This window comes from Balaenoptera acutorostrata, chromosome 5 (assembly GCF_949987535.1).
Source record: "Balaenoptera acutorostrata chromosome 5, mBalAcu1.1, whole genome shotgun sequence".
NCBI classification, from domain to species: Eukaryota; Metazoa; Chordata; class Mammalia; order Artiodactyla; family Balaenopteridae; genus Balaenoptera; species Balaenoptera acutorostrata.
Window position 1 is genome coordinate 27,946,459 of NC_080068.1, and position 27,675 is coordinate 27,974,133.

At 38.1% G+C, this 27,675-nt stretch overlaps 1 protein-coding gene across 3 annotated transcripts in view; it reads left to right on the forward strand.

The window, feature by feature from the left end:
• SMAD1 (SMAD family member 1) overlaps window positions 1-27,675 on the forward strand; it is an 83,677-nt gene that overhangs the window by 50,469 nt on the left and 5,533 nt on the right. For all 3 annotated transcript variants that reach the window (XM_057547341.1, XM_057547339.1, XM_057547338.1), the window contains 4 exons: window positions 9,943-10,200; window positions 12,828-12,944; window positions 19,787-20,008; window positions 25,820-26,076. In XM_057547341.1, the coding sequence (XP_057403324.1) occupies window positions 9,943-10,200; window positions 12,828-12,944; window positions 19,787-20,008; window positions 25,820-26,076 (854 nt within the window). The remainder of the gene's footprint in view (window positions 1-9,942; window positions 10,201-12,827; window positions 12,945-19,786; window positions 20,009-25,819; window positions 26,077-27,675) is intronic.

A 27,675-nucleotide genomic window follows, 5' to 3' on the forward strand; every position in this document is an offset into this window, starting at 1 on the left:
GATGGACATTTGGTTTGTTTCCAGTTTTTGGCTATCACAAATAAAATATACACGTCTTTGTAAATACATGTTTTCATTTCTCTTGGGTAAATACCTAGAAGTAGAATGGCTGGGTCATATGGTAAGTGCATGTTCAACTTTACAAGAAACTGCCAAAATATTGTCCAAAGCGGTTGTGCCATTTTACATTCCAGCCAACAATGTGGGAGAAAATCCCTGTTGCCATTACTTGATATGGTTAAGCCTTTTAATTAAAAAATTTTATTGTGGTAAAATATATATAATGTAATACTTATCATTTTAACCATTTATAAGTGTACAATTCCATGGCATTAAATACATTCACAGTGTTGTGCAACCATTACCACTATTCATAGCCAAAACTTTCTCATCATCCCCAACAAAAACTTGGTTCCCATTAAACAGTAACTGCATCTTTTCCCTTTCCCCCAGCCCCTGGTAACCTCTGTTCTACTTTTTGTCCATGAACTTTTCTATTCTAAGTCCCTCATATAAGTAGGATATTTTTCCTTCTGTGTTTGATTTACTTCACTAAGCATAATACTTTTAAGAATTTCTTTGATGAAGAGTGTGTTCACATCTTTTACCTAATTTTTAATTGGATTATTTGGATTTTTATTAATGAGTTTTGAGAGTTCATTATATATTCAGGACACAAGTCCCTTATCAGATATGTGATTGCAAATATTTCCTTTGAGTCTATGGCTTCAATGTGTTAAGTGTAAGACGATACTTCAAAATAAATATCCTTAAACAAGCATTAGTGGGGAAAAAATCAGAAATTCAGAAACTAAATACAGAAATGGATAAAAATTGGAAGAAAATCAAAGAGAATTGATGGAATTCAGTAAATAAGTTTAAAAGAAAAACATTTCATAAATTTCAATGTGCCAAAGAACAGTAGATTTGTATTAAAATGTAGTAAGGTTCATTGAAGAATGGCAGGAAAAAAACTAAAGGAGTGAATAAGAAATTGAAAATGAGATAAAAAGTGTCTAAGAGAAAGTGATTGGAAAGGACAAAAAGGAAGATTCAAAATATGTATAACTGGAGCTCCAAAGTACCCAGAGCCAGTAGAACAGGGCTAATACTTAAAACTTTCCAGAAGTTAGTGAAGACCTAAATCTACATATTGAAAGAACTCACACTTGGGCAATTTCACCTAAAATGATCAACTTTGAGACATATCCTAGTAAAACTATTAAACTTTAAAGACAAAGAAAAGTCCTCAGGGCTTCCAGGTAAAAAGAGCACATTACTTGTAAAGGCAAGAAAGTAAAGCTAAAATCAAACTTCTCAAAAGCATCATCTAGAAATAGGCAACAGTGAAAAAGCATTTCAAGAATCAAGGACAAGCCAAGCTCTCCTTCAAGCATCAGGGCTATAGAAAGTTTTAAATGTGCAAGAAGTCAGGGGATACTGTAACAATGAGCTAGCTCTTCCTGAGGCATCTGCTGGGGTCATTTTATTCAACTAAGATATGACTGGAGAAAGTTTGGCAAAAGGACAGGTGGTGAGCGTTTAATATATTCAGTCATAGAGATAAGGCTAAAATAAGTGTAGTGATATGGATGAAAGAATAGTATATAAACTTTAGATATTCTGACAAAGTAGAAAGAGTACAACTATAAAAATGGAACAGAAGAATAGGGAAAGGGGGAAAGTAAAATAAGATCATTGACTGTATAGGTGATAGATGAGAATTAAAAGATACCATTTAAAACTGACCAACTAGACGGTATGAGGTCGAGTAAGGAAAAAAACAGAGATGGAAGACCTTAAAAGATACAAATAGAAAAATAACCATAGCACAGCAATATAAAACTATCTTTAGAGTTTCCTTTTAAAAAAAATGAAGACAAATAATTACATCACATAGAGAAATATAGTAAATATAATATTACAATAACTCTAATAAAAAATAACATGACAGAATTGAGACCAAACATCAGTCATATCAATAAATGTAAATGCGCAGGAATTCCCTGGTGGTCCGGTGGTTTGGACTCCATGCTCTCACTGCCAAGGGCCTGGGTTCAATCCCTGGTCGGGGAACTAAGATCCCACAGGCCATGTGGCATGGCCAAAAAAAAAAAAAAATATATATATATATATATATATATGTATAGGTTTAATCACCTATTAAAATTAAAAGGTTTTCAAGTTGGTTCATAAAGCAAAACTTTATGCTGTATTCAGAAGACCCATCCGCGACCCCCCCAAGTGATTAAAAAGCTAAAAATCGGGCTTCCCTGGTGGCGCAGTGGTTGAGAATCTGCCTGCCAACGCAGGGGACACGGGTTCGAGCCCTGGTCTGGGAAGATCCCACATGCCGTGGAGCAACTAGGCCCGTGAGCCACAGCTACTGAGCCTGCGCGTCTGGAGCCTGTGCTCCACAACAAGAGAGGCCACGACAGTGAGAGGCCCGCGCACCGCGATGAAGAGTGGCCCCCACTCGCCGCAACTGGAGAAAGCCCTCCCACAGAAACGAAGGCCCAACACAGCCATAAATAAATACATAAATAAATAAATAAATAAAAATTAAAAAAAAAAAGCTAAAAATCAAGGAATTGGCAAAGGTATATCAGGCACTTGTAAACAACAGGAAATGGGGGATTGTGATTCTGATATCACACAAAATAGAATTCAGAAGACCAAAAAGCACTGACACAGAGAACACTTTAAAGTGAACATATATGCACCAAACATCACAGCAACCTCCTATATAAAGCAGGATATGGCAGGGAAAACGAATAGAAACACACCAATAATGGGAACTTTAATACACCAGTCTAAATACAAGACAGGTCATGTGGGAAAAAACGTAAGTAATCATAGCAGCCAGAGGTTGGGTAACTGCCCACAGGCCAAGTCAAGTCTGTTACTTGTTTTTGTAAATAAAGCTTTTTAACACACAGACACATCCACTTGTTTACATATTGTCTATGGCTTTCTTACTATTCAACAGCAGAGTTGAATAGTTGTGACAGAGGCCCTGTAATCCACAAAACCTCAAATGTTTACTCTCTGATCCTTTACAAAAGAAGTTCACTAACTCCCCCCCCACCCCCACCCCTGATGCTGGAGACCTAAGCAACATTATTAATTAGTTAGTTTTTATGGAAACCTATTAAACACTGCATCCTAATAATAGAAAATATACCTTCTTCTCAAGTGTGCAAGGAACACTCATAAAAATGTATAATATTGTAGGTCACAAAGAAAATATCAAGTTCCATAAGTTAGAAATACTGCAATCAGCATTCTTATCACAATGCCATAAACCTAGAAATTTGAAGCAAATAAGCTCTTCTCTCTGGGAATTTTAAAACTTTTCTATTAAATGACCTATTGGCAAATGAGAAAATATAAAGATAAATTACATAATTTCTGGAAAATAATGATCAAACAACTACATATTAGAATCTGTAGGATGCATTTAAACCAGTGATCAGAGAAAAATTCATAGCGTTGAACACCTATATCAGTAAAAATGAAAGAATAAAAATAAATTTTAAATTCCCAATCAAAAGGCTAGGAAAAGGAACACTGAAGTAAGCCGAAGAAAAAGATTATAAAGATAAAAGCAAAAAATAATGAAATAGTAAAAAAAAAAAACACAGATCAAGTAAACAAATCCAAATCCTGGTTTGAAAAAATAACAACCCAAGGGTCAATTTAATAAAGGAAGAAAAAGGTGTTGCAAGAAGAAAGCACAAATATAAAATAAGAAATAAGAGGGAAATAGATATTGATAAAGAGAATACAAAATTTTACTGTAAGGTTACTTAACATACCTTTATGCAAGTAAATTTAAAAACCTAGATGAAATGGATAATTTTCTAGAAGAAAGTATAATTTACCAAAATTATCCTTAGTAGACATAGAAAGCTTACATTTACTTACAGAGGACAAATAGAGAAAGTTTTAAGGAACTACTCCACAGGAAAGCACCAATCCCAGAGAGTTTAAGAGAGGGAGTCTACCAAACATTTAGAGTCTGTTTAGAAACATAACCTGTTTCTGAGCACACAAACATTTATGAAGCAAGTGTCACAGTGACATGACAACCTGCTAATGATAGCACAGAAAGAAACTTACAGATCAATATAGTTTATGAATATTAATATAAAGATCTGAAATTAAATATTAGTTATAAGACTCTAATGCCCCACATTAAGAAAATAATACATGATCACCAAGCAGGTCTTATGCCAGAATGCAGGGATAATTCACCATATTAATAAGTATAAGAAGAAAAATCATAATATCTTTAGAAATGCTGAACAATCTTCTGACAAAAATTCAACACCTATTCCTAGTAAAAACACTCAACTATAGGAATGGATGGATACTTCCTTAACATAATTTATATATGTCAGTCCTAAAGTCAGCATCTTACTTAATGGGGAAACACTAGAGGCATTCTTACCAAGGTCAAGAATAAGTCATGGAAATTCACTATCTCCATTACTTTTTAATATTGTATTGGCACTACTAGCCAGTGCAATCAGACAAGAGAAAACAATTCAAAAGGAAAAAGTAAAACTAGTTGGAGACATGATCATTTGCTGGAGAACTAACTCTATAATGAGTCAATGATAAAAATAACTCAGACAACAAAAGAATTCAGCCAGGTAGTAATATATAAAATAACATGGAAATATCAATAACCATATATATAAATAATTACCAGATAGAAGATATAATGGAATAGAAAACTCCATTTAAAATAGCAACGGAAAAGATAAAATACTTAATTTTGTAAGAACTGTTTAAAACCTAATACTGTTATAGATTGAATTATGTCCCTCGCAAAATGTATCTGTTGAAGCCCTAATCATAAATATAATACCTAAGAATGTGACTGTGTTTGGAAGTAGGGTCTTTAGAAAGTTAAAATGAGGCCATTGAGCTGGACCCTAAACTGACTGGTGTCCTTATAAGAAGAGGCGATTAGGACATACAGAGAAACACCAGGGAAGTAAGCTACGGGAGAACGCAGCAAGAAAGTGGCCATCTGCAAACCAAGAAGAGAGGCCTCAGGAGAAACCAGCCTGCCAACACCTTGGTCTCAGACTTCTAGCCACCAGAACTTTGAGTAAATAAATTTCTGTTGTTTAAGTCCCCCAGTCTGTGGTACTTTGTTATGGGCAGGCCTGGCAAATTAATACAGACAGTAGCTATGGGGCAGTCCTGAAACATGCAAAAGTAGAGTTGACAGACCTTCCTAGTTCTTGAATAGAATATTTTAACATCATCAAGATAGTCTTACTAAATTAATGTTTAAATATAATGTGATCCCGGGCTTCCCTGGTGGCGCAGTGGTTGAGAATCTGCCTGCCAATGCAGGGGACATGGGTTCAAGCCCTGGTCTGGAAAGATCCCACATGCCGCGGAGCAACTAGGCCCGTGAGCCACAATTACTGAGCCTGCGCGTCTGGAGCCTGTGCTCCGCAACAAGAGAGGCCGCGACAGTGAGAGGCCCGCGCACCGTGATGAAGAGTGGCCCCCACTTGCCGCAACTAGAGAAAGCCCTCACACAGAAACGAAGACCCAACACAGCCAAAAAATAATAATAAATAAATAAACTAAAAGTAAATTAGAAAAAAAAAAATATATATATAATGTGATCCCAATAAAAGTACCAATAATCTTTTTTTCTGGAGGTCGACAAGGTGATAACCAAAGTTCATATGGAAAAGTCAGCGTATGAGGACAGCACTGAAAAGGAAGAACTGTGAGAGGGGACTAGCCCTACAGATATTAGCATGTACTATAAAGTCTCTGTAATTAAAACAGAGTGATACTGGGGCACAGACTAGAATGGAATGGGATGGAATGTCTAAAAATAGACCCTAACATACATGGACATTTATGAGAAAGGTGGTATCTCCAACCACTAGGACAGGGGTGGGCTTTTTTTTTTTTTTTGGCCTCGCCGCTTGGCTTGGAGGATCTTAGTTCTCCCACCAGGGATCGAACCTGCGCCCCCTGAAATGGAAACATGGAGTCTTAACCACTGGGCCGTCAGGGAATTCCCCAGAGTTGGGCTTTTTAATTAATGGTATTGGGGCAACTGGCCAACCATTTGGAAAAAGAGAAAGTTAGATCTATTCCTCATACTATAAATAAACTGAACTCCAAATGGATCAGAGATTTAAGTAAAATATGAAACTTGCTATGCACTGGAAGAATGGATGAATTCCTCCTTACAGTCTGGGTGTAGAAGAAGGCTTTTTATCACTCAAAATCCATATGCAATAAAAAGAAAACACTGATAAATTTGACTACCAAAAAATAAAAAATAAACTTGCCCATAAGCAGAGCCAAAAGACAAATTGACAGATTGTGATAAGATGTTTGTAACATAATATATCATGGGCTAATATCATATATATATATAAATGAAAAATGGGAAGACCAAAAATGGGCAAAAGGCACAAGCAGACAATTCACCAAAAAAAGATAAAAATACGTCTTCTGAAATACATGATAAGATGATCAACTTTCACCATAATAGAAATGTAAATTAAAATTGCACCACAATACCTACCATTTTCCACCCATCAGATTGTCAAAAAATGTTTTTAAAAACCTGTCAAAATAGTCTGTTCAGGAGGCTTTGAGGGAAAAGTCACTCTCATTTGTCGCTGGTAGCAATGCAAAATGGTACAACCCCTATGTAGGGATACTTGACAATAACAAAATTATACCTGCATTTACCCTTTCACCCAGTATTTCCACTTCTAGGAATTTACCCTGAAGATACACCTTTAACAATACTGCAATATATGCCTGGAGTTACTCTATAAACTAATATGAAGTTAATTCTAAGATATAGTTGAAAAAGCTAAGTGCAAAGGCTGTATAGCAGGCTGCCTTTCTTTTTAGTAATAAAGATGAAATCAGAAAGCAAACATTTATCTGCTTAATTTCTTCAAGAAGAAACACAGAAAGGATAAAACAGAAAAAAATGAAATTGATTATCCTCTGAGGAGGTTAGATGGGCGGACTGATAAATAGTAATATATACATATGATGAGATGCTACACACATTCGATGAATCAATCATACAGACATAATGTTGAACTTAAGAAGCCAGACACAAGAGTATATACGATTTCATTTATACGAAGATTTCTGCATTTTATTATAGGTGTGTGATACCTCAATACCTTTTTTAAGTTCATTAAAATATACCTGTACCTATAACAGCAGCAGCAAAATCATCTCATCTTAATAATCAGAGGTGAGAAAAAGGTATCGATCTCGTCAAGTTCATCTATAGAGTGCTGCTTTGTTGTAGTTGGTGGCTCACATTCCAGGTCATGTACAAAAGCTGATTGATCTCACCTGTGGTGTACACTAAGGGCAGCCCGGTGCTTTAGAGCCAGACCACTGCACACCACGCAGCAGTTACACAGGGACACGTGTGCGTAGTATCAGCCGGAGGTACAGAAACACATTGCCTTCTGCTGCCGCTGTCACCTGCAAGCAGTGGGAAGAAGTAAATGCCCAGTTCTAAAACTCTGTTAGGCAAAAAGAGTCGCTAAAACAAGGGCTCCAGTAAGGGGGTGTGGGTGGGAGAGAGAAGAGAGATGGAGAATTGTTTTAAGTTGCTGTCTGGTGCTGTAGTTGGCAGGAGGGGTTTAGAAGCCAGTATTATCCACCTTTTAAAGGAGGCTGTAGCTAGATGACCATAAAAGGCAAGCTGGGAAGCGGTAATTCAAGCTGCAACAGTTGAAAGAAAAAGAAAAGTGTTTGATTGCATAGGTAATTTAAAGATATTGCACTGTTTCAGAGCATGTGTTTATTTTGGAATATAGATTTCTCTTGGTGTTGGGGGAGCCTTTGTGACTGTTGGGAACTTTGTCGACAACAAAGCAAAGTGGTTTACATTTCAAATGACTACTGAAAGGTAGGAGGAATTAGGCCTTCTTTTCCCTTCCCCCCACTTTTTTCCTTCTTGGGTTATTTGGGGGGGGGCATTGGGTTTTTTGGAGTGTAATTGATTTACAATGTTAGGTTAGTTTCAGGCATACAACAAAGTAATTCTGATATATATATGTATTTATTCTTTTTCCACTATAGGTAGGAATCATGCTTTTGATGACTTGATTTGGACAGATTCCATCACTGTGAAAAAGGAAATACATTTATTATACTAAAAAGATTTGTTTCTAAGGGATCAAATAGTAGGGGAATCAGCAAATCTTATTGCTACAGGATTATGGAGAAATTTACGATATAGCACATGAGAGCTTTTTTTTTTTTTTTTTTTTTTTTATAAATTTATTTTATTTATTTATTTTTGGCTGTGTTGGGTCTTCGTTTCTGTGCGAGGGCTTTCTCTAGTTGCGGCCAGCGGGGGCCACTCTTCATCGCGGTGCGCGGGCCTCTCACTGTCGCAGCCTCTCCCCTTGAGGAGCACAGGCTCTAGACGCGCAGGCTCAGTAGTTGTGGCTCACGGGCCCAGCCGCTCCGCGGCATGTGGGATCCTCCCAGACCAGGGATCGAACCCGTGTCCCCTGCATTGGCAGGCAGATTCCTAACCGCTGCACCACCAGGGAAGCCCGAGAGCTTTTAATACCTTCAAAAACTTTTTTTTTTCTTAAACAATTTTTAGCTCATAAATTAGTAATAATCCAAGCATTAAGAGTACTTTTTCCTGTAGAAATGGTATCAGTCATGGATAGATTCCCTGGAAAGCCCTCAAAAATCTACTTAATTCCTAATGCCACTAAATATGGTTTCTTTGGGAAAATGTATTCTGAGGCCTAACTCCCAACAACAATAACAGATTTTAAATCTCCTCCTCTCTCCTCCCATGTAGTTTACCAGATGGGTTGTTTTTCTCCTTCCAGCCAAGGCCACAAGAGCAGTAGGGATTCCAAGGACCTTTATTATGGGGAGGAGCCATCTGGTGACCCTGGCAAGAAGCTTAGGATCTAACCCCAGTTAGGGCTCTGGAAACCAGCCTGCCCTTCCCTTTTATCATTGCCTTTGTAGTGGCTTTGCCTCTGGAGGTTTCTGGAGGTGGAGGACCATGCTAATTATTAACTCCTTAGGTTCTTAACATACGGAGCTTTTAGGAATGGCTTGAGTTGTTTTATTTCCTTCTCTACTGGTGTGTATGTTTTTTGGCCTTTGTTCCTTGAGTATTCATTCAGTTAGCAAAATGTGGATTGTATGACCTGTTTCTTCCTTTGCCTATCAGGTAGTGATAAGGATTACTGAGAAGTGGGTAAATACATTAAGATCCTTAGAGGAAAAATGTTCATAAAGTATGACTGCTAGGACACAACATAAAGTCCGTCCCACAAAAAATCATATTTTATCCAATTAACTGTCTTCATTGGCATTTGGATTTTATACAGCTCACTGTATTTACCCTCTCAACTTTATTTACTACACTTCCTTTAGTTTAAAGTGAGTTAATATGTCCATTTAAAGCATTTGTGGTGAATAACTCATAGCATTCAATAAATATTATTAACTCTTAAATGTGAAATCTCATCAGCCAGGGATGTAAACTGGAATTGTCAATGTCGATATATGTTCCTAGTTGTGCTTTGGTTTTTAGTGAATGAAAAAATTAAGAATAAGGGAACCTTAACATTTTTAACCTAAAAGAATGTATTTTGCAGACTTTCCTTGGGTAGTTTGTCAATGCTGCAGGTCTCAGGCATAGGCCATCAGTGATTCTAAGGAGACCGTAGTTTTTACTGCATTTATTCCTGAGTGAAAAATGTCTTTTCATTTGAATGGTGCTTTTGAGTTGGCAGCATGACAGTGTTCGAATAATTTGTTGTTACTTACAGATTATGATTCAACTTTATTGTGTTTTATTGTGACGTTATTAACGATTTTCATCATTCTCATTTTTGTCCCTCTTTTCTTTTCTTTCCCTTTTTCCAGTTCTTCCTCCAGTACTGGTTCCAAGACACAGTGAATATAATCCTCAGCACAGCCTCTTAGCTCAGTTCCGGAACTTAGGACAAAATGAGCCTCACATGCCACTCAACGCCACTTTCCCGGATTCTTTCCAGCAACCCAGCAGCCATCCGTTTCCTCATTCTCCCAATAGCAGTTACCCAAACTCTCCTGGGAGCAGCAGTAGCACCTACCCTCACTCTCCGACCAGCTCGGACCCAGGAAGCCCCTTTCAGATGCCAGGTGGGTTGCAGTGTTCAGTGATGTTCTGTGGTCAGATCCAAATTGTCATCACAGTGTTAAGGCAAAGCTGGGGTCCCTGGAATGGAGAGCGCTTTCCAGCCCTGGTACGTGGCACTGCGCCCCTAGAACTCAGGATGCAACTTTGAATGAAAGGGGACTTCTAGCCAAGTAAGCCGGTGTTCTGTTTGTCTGGCGCAGATGCTTGAATACATTTTCATTTTTGATTTTTGAAAGGTTTTAAAACAGCTGCATCCTTCTGGGAGTGGCATAGTTGTTCCAGCCTTTGCGCTTGATAAAAGAAAGAGGAAAAAAAATAGCGTGCTGCACACATTTGCTGTTCCCATGCAAGGAAAAAAACCCTGTCGTAAGTGCAACCTCAGAAAAGATATTTCCTGGGGGATCACACCCCACCACACAACTTAATTAAATTCGTTTAAGTGGTGATGTAATCCCAAGAAACATATATTTTAACAACAAAAGACTTGCATCAGGAGTACTGGAAACCATCTGCTTGTTTAACTTAACAAAGACCAAAAAACCATTATCCTTCTTTCTTAGACTTCTCTGGTGGTGTAATGTTTGTCAAATTAAATGATTAATTAGGACATTATATTTTTTGAGTTATAGGTTCATAAGCGAGCACCTCAAAAAATGATTAGTGCCCAATTTCTCGCCAGCAGACCTCACAAAGGATACGCTAAGCAAAGATACACTTGACATCTGTTAACATTGCAGGAAGGGAAAAATGAGTGGGCAAGCATGTTTAATGTATCACTTGAAATGTTTTCGGGCAGATTTGAATTCGACAGCAGAGCTGGTATGTCCTCAAAAATTGAAAAGTGGTCCACACTTGATATTCCTATCTTTTATTTATATATTTATTGCTTTTTTACATTTTTAGCCTATTATTTTGCACTGTTTGTTTTTCAGTCGAAAACGGTTTAAGATGAGGGTGAGGGATAGACTTGTTTCAAAATCAAACTAGTATCATCTGGTAATCTGCTATCCACCGCACTCCCTCCTGGACCCGCTGGGTTTGAGGAACAGGTTAGTGGCAAGGAGGTTGTTTCGGAAGGCTGTGTAGCAGTGGCCGACCCAGGGTGGGCCCAAGAGTGAAAAAACTGAAGATTACTGCTTGAATTTACACCTTGTCCCCGGCTGTCAGGGATTAAGGCACAGGCCAAGTAGAGGAAATACGGAGCAGAGAAAGCTGAAGGGGTGGGAGGAGGACCTTGTGGGGAGAGCAGAGCATCACCCAGAGTATCTGGCGCCTCCCAGGGACGCTGATGCCTTAAGCCGTTGATGATGTTTTCACCAGCTTGTTTGCAGAAATGGTATTGGATTTGGTCTCAGAGGAGGCTCTTTGTCTTCATTCCTGGCTGGAAGTAAAGCAGAGGCAGTGTTACAGCTGCAGGGAAGAAGCTGAATTTTAAAAAGCTGGGGAAAGGGTGGAAAATACATCCAGATCAGGTCCCCATAGTCCTGTCTTTGTGCTCTGAGGCCTGGCTTGTTAGCACCTGGACAGTAGAAGTGGCCAGGTTGTGATTCAGCTGGAAAGTCAGTCTGGGAAATCTCTTGAGAAACTCTGAAAGAGTAGTGTTAGCTTTTTCTATTTGATGGTTGCCCTGAGTGGTCCAGAGTACCTATCCAAGCTATTGGTGGTTCTTTAAGGTGAAACTTTGTTCCCTGCTCTGTTGTATGTGCTAAGTGGTATGAGGTGGGCTCACCATAGCCCATGAGGCACTTGTTTTTCCATCACAAAGGATTGTTTGTGGGAAATCCTTATTTAAGAAAGCACACGACTTGTGTTAGTGTTCTTTGTTTCAAAAATCACACTGTTTGCCTCTTATTTGCCAGTTAGCTGTGAGCTTTCCAGGAGAAACATGTATGCAAATTCTGAAATAGAAGATAGTTGTGACAAACTGATTTCTTTCCTATTATTCTGCTACTAGGGATTTCGAAACTCATGATTATTTTTTTTTTAATATGGGTACAGAAGATTTTTTTTAAAAATTGTATTGGGGTATAGTTGATTTACAACATTGTGTTAGTTTCAGGTGTACAGCAAAGTGAATCTGTTATATATTTAAGTGGGTAGGGAGAAGGTAGTCCTAGCAGATTTCTTGAAGTCATGGGAAATTCACAGTTGGAGTCAGTAAGTTGGCTGTAATGAAACTCAGTTGGTAAATTCCTAAGAGCCCATAGATTTAACGCAAGAGACCCTGAAGCTCCTTTTCTTAAGAAGTCCTGCGTAGCTTTCGAAGGTTTTCCGTCCACCAGGGAAATGATGAAATGCAGAGGTCCTTTTAAAGTGGGTTGGGTGAAAGCATGTTTAAATGCCCTTCTGATTGTTTTAAAATGGCATGATCCTCGGTAGGCAGACAACTTCTAGAACTGGCATATGGTGCTTTCGTCCCACTGAATCTTCACGACAGTTGTATAAGATTATTTATTGCATAAGATGGTAGTAATTTTCAAAAAGTGTACACCAAGTCCAGTGCCTGTAGCATCTAATCTTCCGATGGGGAGGTTGAAATGGCAACTTAATCTCTTAAGAATTTCGGCACCGAAGAGAATATATGTTTTAAGCACGTGTGTTTACTAAAGCTTTTTTTCAAATTTTCTAGCCGATACGCCTCCACCTGCTTATCTGCCTCCTGAAGACCCCATGGCCCAGGACGGCTCTCAGCCCATGGACACAAATATGATGGTGCCTTCACTGCCCCCAGAAATCAACAGAGGAGGTAAAATGAATTGCTGCTTATTCCCTTTTAGAGTCTGAAGTGTATCTGTCCACGTGTTGCTTTCTCTCACAGATTTTTATTAGTCTTTAAAAAGATAGCTATCTGAAAAAGATAGAGCACTTATAGTAAGAGAAGCTCAATAGAAAGAATTCTTTGGATTACAGATAAGCCTTTTATATGAAGAACAGGCGCACTGATTTAACTAATGAAGGCCTAGATATAATTGTGCAGTCATCTGTTTATAACTTCAATACTCAATACTTTTGAATTGGTGATAAAAGAGTATTTTTAAGTGAAAGACAGAGGATGTTGAGGGAGAAAAAAGAACATAAAACTAGAGTTTTCACTGGTGATTTCCAAAATTTATAGGTCATATAACAAGGCTTTCCAAAAGGTTCTTTGGTCGTTGGGATAGATACTCATAAGCCCCATCTATTTTCTAGGCCTCATCTATGTATAGCTGCAGCTGAAACAAACTAATAGCTTTTGTTCCCTTCTTGCTCTATTTATTTGTTTCTTACCTTGTTACAAGAAGGGATGGGAGGCCCATGTTTTTCCTATTCTTACCCTGAGGAGCCGACTTCTTTTCCTCTCTAGTAGAGGGTGGGTCTTTGTGATCCCTGGCAGTGTCTGAGAGGAGGATGCATCATTCTGCCAGGTCTGCAGAGGCTTAAGCGAGCAGGGAACTTGGGTAAATAAGCATTGGGAGAATCCCTGAGCATCTGTAAGAAGTCATGACCACACGTTGAATGAAACTGTCCCCAGGTAACCTCCCCTGGAGGAAAGTGCTTCACTGGCCTGCTCAACAGCGGCAGAGATGGATCATTCAATTTGTATTCATTTAATGCAAATTGAAGTTAAAATGCCATTTCATTACTAGGTATGTCTTATTTATCGCATTCTTATCACTTTTTTAGTAAAGGTCTGGAGATAACCTCAGACTTTGTCAGAGTTGCTGATATTTTTTAACTTCTTAAAAGTTGTGGATGAACTCAAAGAACCTTCCTTCAGTGTGCAGTGTAATACGTTGGAATTTACACCTTTTTAATCTATAAACATTTCTTACATCTTTTTTATTGGCTATGTATTTCATCTTTTTTATTAGCTCTGTATTTTGATAATCTCTAGAATATACTCTCAAACATAAAATTATGAGTTGACAAAGATTTTGGTTGGGGAAAATAACTCCTGTCTCACACATCTTTGGAATGTGTATTTGGGGAACAGAATAGCAGGAGAGAATGGGCACAGCACTGTGAAACAGTTATAAGCCTGTGGACCTGCAGCCATGGTGGCTAAGCCCAAAATGTCTGATTTCAGGAAATAGACCTTTAATTTGATTTAAGATTTTTCCTTTAAATGGCTTAAAATTCTCTCCTCATTAGAATAAGTTTACACTTAATATTTTCATGAGGACAGGCTATTGGCCTTGTGGTTGTTATACTTTGGTGGTTTTCCTGGAGCAGGGGTCAGCAGACTGCAGCCCACAGGCCACTTCAGCCTGCTGCCTGTTTTTGTAAATAAAGCTTTATTGGGACACAGCTGTGTTCTTTCATTACATATTATCTGTGGCTGCTTTTGCACAGCTAGGGCACAGTTGAATAGGGGCCATAGAGACCACGTGGCCCCCAAGACCTTTCTGGCCTTTTACAGAAAAAAAATTGTCAGCCTCCAAACTGGATGAATAGTCCTGTGAGCAATACTGATAGCTGATTAAAGCCCTCTCTTGGACTTCCCTGATGGTCCAGTGGTTAAGACTCCGAGCTTCCAATGCACGGGGTGCACGTTTATCTGTGGTCGGGGAAGTTCCGCATGCCGTGCAGCACAGCTGGAAAAAAAAAAAGCCTTCTCTTAATGATGTTGCAGTCTTCCTTAAGATTTGGCACCTGTAAATCACTAAAACTTTGCTCTTTGAAATACAGCTTATTGACATGGGGTAACGCTTAGCAAACAGGGAAGATGGTATATGTTTGTGTTCAGCTTACCCGCTTAAGTGTATAAAGCAGTTACTGTATGTGTGGATTTTCTTTTTTTTGTTTTTTTTCACACACACACACACACACACTGTATTTTATTTTTACAAGAGATAAATAGACGGACACCAAGCATTGTACATGGATGACCACAACAAAAGCAACAATGATTGCAATTACCAAACACAAAACACACTCATACTATGTCATAATATTGACATTCAGTCCGGTAATCCTCCACTATAACAGCTCCTTTACCTTGCAGTGAAAATTGATTTGTATATTCTTTGCTTCTGAGTCCTTGTGGGATTTTTTTTTTTTTTGTAATTCAAACAGAAAGTCACAAAAATTATACTCATCCTCATCAGTTCACTCAGTCCCATGTAATTAATTTCTTTTTCATCTTGATCTTTTGTTAGCACTTTTATGAGTTCATCAGTTTTTCATTAGAGTTCTGAAAATGCTTATTCATTCAGTTCAGCAGTACAGTCAGTTACCAGAAAACTGTACTTGTCAGAGTCTTTTCCATGAATTTCATGAAGATGAAACCCTTTTATAGGAACATATTTGCAAAAGCGTCAGAGTACACCCAGAACTGTCTGTAAATGACAAAAGACTTAAAAATGACCACGGTTAAAGATCTGATGAAAGTTCATAATAATGCAGTTGACAAGAAAATTAGTTATTTCTGAGATATACATTTTAAAGTAATAACTAGGATTATGACTTATAACATTATACCAGAACATATAAGATTTTTAGAAATTTCTTGTAATGTCTGAAACATTTATATTAACATATTTCCATACAAATAACCCAATGAAAGTTTAGTATTAGTTGTTTTGTTTGTTTGTTTATACTGCAGGTTCTTATTAGTCATCAATTTTATACACATCAGTGTATACATGTCAATCCCAATCGCCCAATTCAGCACACCACCATCCCCACCCCACCGCAGTTTTCCCCCCTTGGTGTCCATATGTCTGTTCTCTACATCTGTGCCTCAACTTCTGCCCTGCAAACCAGCTCATCTGTACCATTTTTCTAGGTTCCACATACATGCGTTAATATACGATATTTGTTTTTCTCTTTCTGACTTACTTCACTCTGTATGACAGTCTCTAGATCCATCCACGTCTCAACAAATGACTCAATTTCGTTTCTTTTTATGGCTGAGTAATATTCCATTGTATATATGTACCACAACTTCTTATCCATTCGTCTGTTGATGGGCATTTAGGTTGCTTCCATGACCTGGCTATTGTAAATAGTGCTGCAGTGAACATTCAGGTGCATGTGTCTTTTTGAATTATGGTTTTCTCTGGGTATATGCCCAGTAGTGCGATTGCTGGGTCATATGGTAATTCTATTTTTAGTTTTTTAAGGAACCTCCATATTGTTCTCCATAGTGGCTGTATCAATTTACATTCCCACCAACAGTGCAAGAGGGTTCCCTTTTCTCCACACCCTCTCCAGCATTTGTTGTTTGTAGATTTTCTGATGATGCCCATTCTAACTGGTGTGAGGTGATAACCTCATTGTAGTTTTGATTTGCATTTCTCTAATAATTAGTGATGTTGAGCAGCTTTTCATGTGCTTCATGGCCGTCTGTATGTCTTCTTTGGAGAAATGTCTATTTAGGTCTTCTGCCCATTTTTGGATTAGGGTGTTTGTCTCTTTAATACTGAGCTGAATGAGCTGTTTATATATTTTGGAGATTAATCCTTTGTCCGTTGATTCGTTTGCAAATATTTTCTCCCATTCTGAATGTTGTCTTTTCGTCTTGTTTATGGTTTCCTTTGCTGTGCAAAAGCTTTGAAGTTTCATTAGGTCCCATTTGTTTATTTTTGTTTTTATTTCCATTACTCTAGGAGGTGGATCAAAAAAGATCTTGCTGTGATTTATGTCAAAGAGTGTTCTTCCTATGTTTTCCTCTAAGAGTTTTATAGTGTCCAGTCTTACATTTAGGTCTCTAATCCATTTTGAGTTTATTTTTGTGTATGGTGTTAGGGAGTATTCTAATTTCATTGTTTTACATGTAGCTGTCCAGTTTTCCCAGCACCACTTATTGAAGAGACTGTCTTTTCTCCATTATATATCTTTGCCTCCTTTGTCACAGATTAGTTGACCATAGGTGCGTGGGTTTATCTCTGGGCTTTCTATCTTGTTCCATTGATCTATGTTTCTGTTTTTGTGCCAGTACCATATTGTCCTGATTACTGTAGCTTTGTAGTATAGTCTGAAGTCAGGGAGTCTGATTCCTCCAGCTCCGTTTTTTTCCCTCAAGGCTGCTTTGGCTATTCGGGGTCTTTTGTGTCTCCATACAAATTTTAAGATGATTTGTTCTAGCTCCGTAAAAAATGCCATTGGTAATTTGATAGGGATTGCATTGAATCTGTAGCTTGCTTTGGGTAGTATAGTCATTTTCACAATGTTGATTCTTCCAATCCAAGAACATGGTATATCTCTCCATCTGTTGGTATCATCTTTAATTTCTTTCATCAGTGTCTTATAGTTTTCTGCATACACATCTTTTGTCTCCCTAGGTAGGTTTATTCCTAGGTATTTTATTCTTTTTGTTTCAATGGTAAATGGGAGTGTTTCCTTAATTTCTCTTTCAGATTTTTCATCATTAGTGTATAGGAATGCAAGAGATTTCTGTGCATTAATTTTGTATCCTGCAACTTTACCATATTCATTAATTAGCTCTAGCAGTTTTATGGTGGCAGTTTTAGGATTCTGTATGTATAGTATCATGTCATCTGCAAACAGTGACAGTTTTACTTCTTCTTTTCCAATTTGTATTCCTTTTATTTCTTTTTCTTCTCTGATTGCCGTGGCTAGGACTTCCAGAACTATGTTGAATAATAGTGGTGAGAGTGGACATCCTTGTCTCGTTCCTGATCTTAGAGGAAATGCTTTCAGTTTTTCACCGTTGAGAATGATGTTTGCTGTGGGTTTGTCATATATGGTCTTTATTATGTTGAGGTAGGTTCCCTCTATGCCCGCTTTCTGGAGAGTTTTTATCATAAATGGGTGTTGAATTTTGTCGAAAGCTTTCTCTGCATCTATTGAGATGATCATATGGTTTTTATTCTTCAATTTGTTAATATGGTGTATCACATTGATTGATTTGCGTATATTGAAGAATCCTTGCATCCCTGGGATAAATCCCACTTGATCGTGGTGTATGATCCTTTTAATGTGTTGTTGGATTCTGCTTGCTCGTATTTTGTTGAGGATTTTTGCATCTATATTCATCAGTGATATTGGTCTGTAATTTTCTTTTTTTGTAGTATCTTTGTCTGGTTTTGGTATCAGGGTGATGGTGGCCTCATAGAATGAGTTTGGGAGTGTTCCTTCCTCTGCAATTTTTTGGAAGAGTTTGAGAAGGATGGGTGTTAGCTCTTCTCTAAATGTTTGATAGAATTCACCTGTGAAGCCATCTGGTCCTGGACTTTTGTTTGTTGGAAGATTTTTAATCACACTTTCAATTTCATTACTTGTGATGGGTCTGTTCATATTTTCTGTTTCTTCCTGGTTCAGTCTTGGAAGGTTATACCTTTCTAAGAATTTGTCCATTTCTTCCAGGTTGTCCATTTTATTGGCATAAAGTTGCTTGTAGTAGTCTCTTAGGATGCTTTGTATTTCTGCAGTGTCTGTTGTAACTTCTCCTTTTTCATTTCTGATTTTATTGATTTGAGTCCTCTCCCTCTTTTTCTTGATGAGTCTGGCTAATGGCTTATCAATTTTGTTTATCTTCTCAAAGAACCAGCTTTTAGTTTTATTGATCTTTGCTATTGTTTGTGTGGATTTTCTTAAGCTCATTTTAATATTCGTGGAGGTTGATGTTAAGAACACAGAGGTCATTCTCCCTTAACAGTTAGAGTTCGTGCTTCCAATGTGGATTTTCTCTTTTTTTTTTTTTTTAAATTGTACACTCAAGTCTTCATAAACTTCAGATCGTTGCATATTGGCATACTAGATATATATGGTTTGTATTCCTGGAATTGCTAAAGCAATGGTATAAGAGGTTTTTACTACAGAAGGAACTTATCTTTAGAACTTTTTAGTTGCAAATGTTTAGAAGCATGTTCTGTTTGGAGATTTGTTAGTCTTAAGAGATTTGACTTAACAAGCTGCATCCTGTCAGTAAAGTTGGGTAATTTCCATTGTTGGCCCATTCTGGGAATGGAGAGACAAAACACACCTGCTCTGCATGACTTAAAGCAAATATAAGGAAGTTAGCATGAAATCTGGATGAGAGAGATATGATTCATCCTGTAAGAATGGCCAGCTGGCAGGATTTCTTCCTGAGCTTGAGGACTGGAGCAAAGCTGTAGCTGTGAGAGTTATTGGCAACCGAATGTGAGGTAACTTCTTATCAATAATTAGAAACTGATTTTCATTGCTTTGAAAAAGCGTCGGCATACTGAGGCGTTGTCCAAAGTAATTCCTCTTTGTGCCAGCACCTTTGGCATATTTCCTGTCCTCTATTGTTCTCTCCGCACTTGTTTTTTCACTTGCCACTTGTTGCGTTTCTTTAGATGGTGAGCCAGGGTCAGTGGTGGGGTCATTTCCATTTTGGTGAATTACAGAGCGTTCAGCACATGCTGCTCGTGTGCTTGCTTAGCCAGTGTCTCGGTTATCTGATAGCCATTGGAGAAAATATCTTCCAGTGAAAGGTGAATGTTGCACTTAGCAAGGAGAACCTGCTTCCGAGATCAGAGATAAACTCTATACATTATAATAGCAGTGGCTTTTTCACATCTTCATTCCACGACCCTGAGCCAACTTCACGACACAGTTTCAGTTTTTGAGAGCCCAGGGCACTCACCATGGTTGACTCTAAGCTTTTCTTTCTTAAAGATGTTCAAGCAGTTGCTTACGAGGAACCAAAACACTGGTGCTCTATTGTCTACTACGAGCTCAATAATCGTGTGGGCGAAGCTTTCCATGCCTCCTCCACGAGCGTGCTGGTGGATGGTTTCACCGATCCTTCCAACAACAAGAACCGTTTCTGCCTTGGGCTGCTCTCCAACGTCAACCGGAATTCCACTATCGAAAACACTAGGCGACATATCGGGAAAGGTGAGTTTTCACTGGAACCTCTCTCAAATGTTTGTCTGTCGTGTCCCTCTTCCCCCAGAACTCACCAGTCGTTCCTGGAGTCAATACCAGATGATATACACTTGCCGCTACGGTTTGTAAATATTTTTTCAATTTGTATTATCAGGAAGTTCTTCATTTTCCAATCAGCAATTTTTGTGGTTTGCTGACTCGTAATAATTATAGCTGGAATAGTGATTTGCTATCTGGGGACACCATTCTATCATGTGTTTTGCCAAAGAATGAAATAGCTGTTAAAAAATTCTTTACAACCTAAAACTAAAAGCAAAAAGCAAATGAAAACAAGTAAACTGAGTTTATTTCAAATGAATACCATAACTCACTGGGGGAAAAAAAAGAACTAATTCAAAATAACTTATGAATATATAGTATTTGGCTATAGAACCTCAGCCTGAGCCAGGTAAGGTAGAGCGACTGCAAACAAATCCTGAACTCTTTTTGGTAGACTTGATTATTTAGTGCAGTATGAAGGAGACAGTTATGAAATTTTAAGATGTACTATAATATTAAGCAAATGACTAAATGTGTGGTTGTTGTGGGAAACCTGGGTTTTCACTGTGGAATAAGAAGAGACATACAAGTGTGGAGGAGGGTAAAAAATAAACCCTGTGGAGGTATCAGTGTGAGATCGTGATTTTAATAATGTGTATATGCATGTTTATGTCCTCCTGTACACATGTATGTATGCACGTGTCTGAAGGCATATGTAGATGTGTCTCTGCATGCATATAGTTTCTGATCTGTCTGCTGAGAGGGCCAAGAGGCAAAGATACCCAGTAGTAATAAGCACATACAATGCTCAGACCATCATCTCTTAACTCCGTGGCCGCTAAGAGGAACTGGGGCTTTTGGAGAAAGGGCTGACTGCAAGGCTGGGACAGGTAGACGCAAGATGAGCCGAAACATTCTGTTATGTCCGGAAGTAAACAAATACTTATGCACATGATGGAGGTATTTCCCAGGAGCCAACTTGGAGGGGCTTCCACTGGCCAACTCTGGGACAGTTCGAGCGCCAAAATAATTAAATACAGTAGTGAGTTTTAAACCACTGGAAAACCATAGTAATTCATAAGTCCATGCCGATAATCGATAAATGAATGGGGGAGGCTGACTGGTAAATGCAGAGTGAGTTGGTGGAGTTAGAAAGTCCCCATTTTGCAGCCATCAGGCAAGAATAGTCAGTGATGCTAAATATAGAGAGAATTTTTTATGAGAATCAGGATATTTTCATGGTCTTTAAGTATCTCCTCCCAGGCTGCCTATTACTGACATGGGAGAATAAAAATCAGTAACTATTTAGTGGAGAAATTGGACAACATCTTGACTAGGCGATGAGAATTATCATCGCCAGTGAGAGGCAGATGGAGGTCGTGAACCTCCAGCTGTGGTGCTCTGAGGAGGGAGTAACGTCACCTACACAGAAATCCAGCTGAGCATGCAGATCCGAATCGAATCTCAGGGTGCCTTCAGACAGACCCCAGGCACAAAGGTGAAGAGGGACTGACTGTGTTCTTCCAAAATACTGATGTCAAAAGACAAAGGTGTGAGAATGTTCCACATTAAAGCGGCTAAAGAAACATGACAGCTCTATGTAATAATCTGCCCCTGGACGTGATCCTGCAGCAGACAGGGGGAAATACTACAAGGAGCATTACTGGGCTCAGCAGACAGAATTAGAATATGAGTGGTAGATAAGATAAAAGTATTACATCAGTGTTAAATGCAGTGGCATTGCTGCTTATGCTGTGGCTTGCAAGAGAAGACCCCTATTCTTAGGAAATACACACTTAAGTATGTAGGGGTAAAGGACCATGATGAAATGGTTCAGGAGGAAATTATATATGTATCTTATGTTTATGGATAGAGATATCTCTCCACCTAGAACAGTCCTGTGTCCGAATGTATACACGTATGTACCTGTGTGTGTGTATATGAGGGTGTGTGTGGGAGCATAGAGAGGACGGAGGTACCATGATGAAGCATATGGAGTGAACTGTCCCAACAGGTGAATCTGGGGAATGGTTGTGTGGGTGATCTTTGTTCTGTTTTTCTTCGTTGTTTGTTCTGTTTCTGTAAGTTTTGAAATTATTTCCAGAGTAAAAGTTTTTTTAAATGACCTACTATGAAATTTAGACCAAATTAAAAGGTTATTCAATAGGTGCTTAAAAGACATTTGAGATGAAGTTTAACATTGAATCCTGGAAACAAAAACAACAACTCTTAAAACAGGAACTGATAGATAATTCCTTAGTATGCTTAAGGAAAAAAAATAAGCCTAAACTACACATCTAATGATGAAATGTCAGAACTCAGGTTCATATCGTATGGGTATCTTTCTGTGGTCTGTAAACCCCTGAAATTGTATATAAACACAATTTTGCATACATTTGGGACAGAGGGACAGTTTTCATTATATTCTAAAGTTGACCGTTACTCCAACGTAGTAAAAAGCCATTGTACTCTGGAACATTCCTATTAACAATTAGGAAGAAAATAAGGATTCTGGGAATGCTGTTATTTCAAATTGTTCCAGATGCCTTGACTCTATTTTTATAAATTATATGTCAGTTTTCTTTAATCTGGCAATAACCAGTTAGAAAATATAATGGAGAGGAAAATTACATCCTGAGTAGCAACAGAATGCATAAATAATCTGAACCAGCAATATATGAGAATTATGTAAAGAAAACCAAATTTCACTGAGAGCGAAAGAAAATTTGAGTAATAAATAGGTAGTCTGTGTTCCTTAAAGAAAAGGCTTAATATTGTGAGAACATTTTAAGGATATTCATTCTTCCTAATTTAATTCATAGTTTAAACAATCCATGTCAGAATCACAATGTTTTGTTTTTTGAAAGTTGGAAGATGTATTCTGCATGTTACCCAGAAGGATAAATAAGTGAAAATAGCTAAATTTTTTAATGGAAGAGTAAAGAAAAAATTCTCAAGGTGAGGATTAATGAAAGATTATGAAACTACAATTAAATCGGTATGTAGACAAAACAATAGAATAAAGTAAACTCAGACTATACTGTATTTAAGAATTTAATGTATGATAAGTGAAGCATAACAAATTAGTAGAGTCTTCCAGTGGTCCTGCAATAACAAAGTTAGCTTTGGGGTGAGGCTGGGGGTAGAAACCCTGACCTCATTCCACATATGCAAATGGATTAATGAGTTGAATTATTTTTTAAGACAAGCTATTGAGAAGCTAGAAGAACATATATTGATCAAGAGTGGCAGAGATTTGGACTTCCCTGGTGACACAGTGGTTGGGAGTCCACCTGCCAATGCAGGAGACACGGGTTCGATCCCTGGTCCAGGAGGATCCCACGTGCTGCGGAGCGGCTGAGTCCGCATGCCATAACTACTCCGCAATAAGCCCATGCACCGCAATGAAGAGTGGCCCCCGCTCTCCGCAACTGGAGAAAAGCCTGCACGCGGCAGCGAAGACCCAACGCAGACAAAAATTAAATAAATTAAATAAATTAAAAAAAAAAAAAGATGAGATAGACTGGAAAATGCTTTAAAAAAAAAAAAAAGTGGCAGAGATTTCCTAAGCGTAAAAAGCAACAGAAAGATTGCAAGAGATTTGTCTACTTAAAGATTTCAAACTTCTGTAGGTTAAAGAAAAACGATACCGTGAACAAAATTAAAAGACAAAGGACTAATGGGGAAACAAATAAGAAATAAATTATTTATATCTTTTCTATATGCACAGTTCATTAAAAAAATAATAAAAATACTAGAACCCCAGAGGAATAAATAAGTAAGAAATATGAACAGTAAATCCATAAGAGAAACACAGATGGCTAGTAAACAGAGGAGAGCATATCAAGGCTCATGTGCAAATTAAAACAATATTGTTTTCCAGCTATAAATTAGGGGAATTTCCTTGTTGTTTTAAACTCAGACTCAGTACTGGCGCAGGTGAAGTGAGAAAGGCACTCATCTGCTGCTGGAGAGAGTGTATATTGATACAAGCACTCTGGCAAAGTGAATCAAGAGCCTTCGATCCAATGACTTAACTTCCAGGAATCGCTCCTAAAGATATTATCAAAAATTATGCTGAGACATTGATCATGGCATTGTTATCACAGCAGAAAATTAGTATCAACAGAATGGTCCAATAATGGGAGAATCCTTTAAATAAATTGTTGTAGTCATTCAATGGTGGAGATATGTTAAATGTTTGCAAAGAAAGTTTAATGATACTCAAGACCGAATACGATGTGTATTCACAGTTATTGCCTCTGGGCCACTAAAGGAGTGATAGTTTTTTCTGCTTCTTTATATTTTGCTTTACTTTCTAAATTTTCTAAAAGGAAAATTCCTCATTTTTATAATCAGGAAAAAAGTAGCAAACACACACACCCTTAAATTGTTTTCTCTACATCAGACAGAAAAATGGGCTTCTGCTCCAGCGGCTATTTAATTGTTACAGCAGTCTTAGCCATTGTGTATATGTATCGACACAGCACATAGTATTTTTTTTTTCATTTTTCTAAAATACTTCAGTTCACTCAAATCATGACAGCCCTCTAGACACAGCCAGCAGCTCAACTTGCATTTTTTTTCCTTCTTTCTTTTTTTAATATCTTTATTGGAGAATAGTTGCTTTCTACTGTTGTGTTAGTTTATGCTGTACAACAAAGTGAATCAGCTTTACGTATACATATATCCCCATATCCCCTCCCTTTTGAGTCTCCCTCCCACCCTCCCTATCCCACCCCTCTAGGTGGTCACAGATCACTGAGCTGATCTCCCTGCACTACACAGCAGGTTCCCACTAACCATCCATTTTACATTTGGTAGTGTATATATGTCAGTGCTACTCTCTCACTTCGTCCCAGCTTCCCTTTCCCCCCACTGTGTCCTCAGGTCCGTTCTCTACGTCTGCGTCTTTATTCCTGCCCTGCCCCTAGGTTCATCAGTACTGTTTTTTTTGGATTCTATATATGAGCACATAGTATTTTGGATGAGACAATAGTTCTAGCATTGACTAAGCTTTGCCAGAGTTACCTGCAAGGTCCATCACTGAAAGCCACATGGGATGTGACTCTGTTTGCTGGGTGGCCTATAATGGTGTGGGGTTCTGTCAGAGTGGTTTTTTCCCCTTTCATTTTTTTTAAAGGCTTGGTAAGATCAGTTTCCTACACTCCTGGCACTCTAGGTCTCACAGGAAGAAGTTTGGAGCAGATTAATAGTTGAGTGAGATCAGATTCCACACAGTATGAATTATTTTTTCTAGGTTTTTTTTTTTTTCCTGGACCTTACATCTTACGCTTCTCAGCAATACTTCCTCCACCTGTGGTTTTCTAGTTCTTTTACTCCTCTCGATCCTCCCTTCCCCTACCCTAAAATTTTTCAAAAAGCTTAGCTGCAAAATAAATACAAGAGAGCTTATGTAACGAATATGCATAGGATCCCATAGTCAAGTTCAGCTTTATTGTGCTATGTTTTTAAAGTGAGAATTTGCTCTCAATCCATGGCCAAATAGGCATTAAATGCTTTTCAAAATGAAATTGCTGCACTGTTACTTATTTTTAAGAGACTTTGTTGTGTTATTTCCTGCAACCTTCTAGACATGCATGTTGACATATGGACATTGTATTAACTAATACAGTTAACTAAGATTTTATCAATTGTGCAAGACTTGGAGAATGTCTGTTTATCGAATCAACCATGTAAATTTACATTCTGAAGCTACATGGATGCTTTTCAGCTGTGAAAAGCGATAATGACCACACTCTATGCTTTGTCTCCCTGCAGGAGTTCATCTTTATTATGTCGGAGGCGAGGTATATGCCGAATGCCTCAGTGACAGCAGTATCTTTGTGCAAAGTCGGAACTGCAACTACCATCACGGATTTCATCCCACTACTGTTTGCAAGATCCCTAGTGGGTGTAGTCTGAAAATTTTTAACAACCAAGAATTTGCTCAGTTACTGGCACAGTCTGTGAACCATGGCTTCGAGACAGTCTATGAGCTCACAAAAATGTGTACTATTCGCATGAGCTTTGTGAAGGTAAGTGATCTCTGATTCCTCTGGTCAGGGTTTCACGCACTTCCATGTTATATGTAAATCTGTATCCTCTTGATATGTGTCCATAGACACCAACTTATCATCTAGACATTTTTAACCTTTAACAAGGATGTCAACTATGAGGAAAGTATCATTGGAATATAGGATTGTTTGTGTTAAATGTTAGTAGTAGCAGGCTTTAATAACTTTTCCTTATTCAAGTAGCACTATTTTAGCTATTGTAATACTATTAGAATATGTTATGTATATATATAAAGTATATGCTTTAAATGCATGGTTGTCTTATGAGATCCGTTCTTTTTATTTTTATTTTTTTGTTTATTTATTTTTTGGCCGTGCCACGTGGCTTCAGGGATCTTAGTTCCCTGACTAGGGGTTGAACCTTCGCCCTAGGCAGTGACAGCGTGGAGTCCTAACCCCTGGGCCGCCAGGGAATTCCCAGAGATCAGTTCTATAAACACACCCCTCTTTTTTTTTAATGCTATGCTTGTTAGTACTTTTAGGATTGTTGTTTCAACAGTAAGCAAGTGGTCTTTTTTTTGTGTGAAAGTAAAAGTTCATCACACTGGGATTTATTTTTGATTGGTCAGTTTTTTAGTGGTTCCAGTAAAGCTTGTGATTTTCTGGGGGTTTTTTTTCCCCAAAAAACAATAATATATTCTCAGGTACATATGGGTGGGCAAGGGATGCACTAATCTAGTATGAGTGCCACTGGGGGTGGCTCTGTCCCATATGACACTCATCCTTTTTTTTTTTAATACATCTTTATTAGAGTATAACTGCTTTACACTGTTGTGTTAGTTTCTGCCATACAACAAAGTGAATCAGCTGTACGTATACATATATCCCCATATCCCCTCCCTCTTGCGTCTCCCTTCCACCCTTCCTATCCCACCCCTCTAGGTGGTCACAAAGCACCGAGCTGATCTCCCTGTGCTATGCAGCTGCTTCCCACTAGCTATCTGTTTTACATTTGGTAGTGTATATATGGCAAGGCTACTCTCTCACTAGATCCCAGCCTCCCCTTCCCCCGATTTTCTTATTTTCAAGAGTTAATAAGGCCCTTGCCTCAGCGCTAGGATCGTGCTCTGAGGTTCGAGGAGGGTGAAGGTTACAGACATTGCTCACAAGAATTGATCTCTTTTTTGCCTCCTCTTCTGCCTCTGAGAAATAAAAAGTTTTAAGATGCCATCGAAATGGAAAAAAGAAACTCATGTGTCTGATTAAATTTATGAGTCAGAAACTTATTCTCGTGGCTGACTGACTTGGCTCTGAATCCTCAAAGATAGATTTTCCTCCTCTGTTACTCTGAGAAACAAAACTAATTATATATTTGGGCGAGGCAATCACCTTTCATATCCTCTCTTCAGAAGCTCACAGAACTTGTTGTTAAACCTGTTCTGTGATGTATTTATTACAGAGGGTAACTTTGGAACCTTACTTTGTTATTCATCCTTTACGTCAAAGATATCTTTCCCTGAATATCATTTTTTTCCTATTTCTTTGAGTCACATTAGCAGATTTTCAGTGTGTTTTCTTAGTGTTTGTTTTCTTGAAACACAATTCAACAGTTTCTTATAG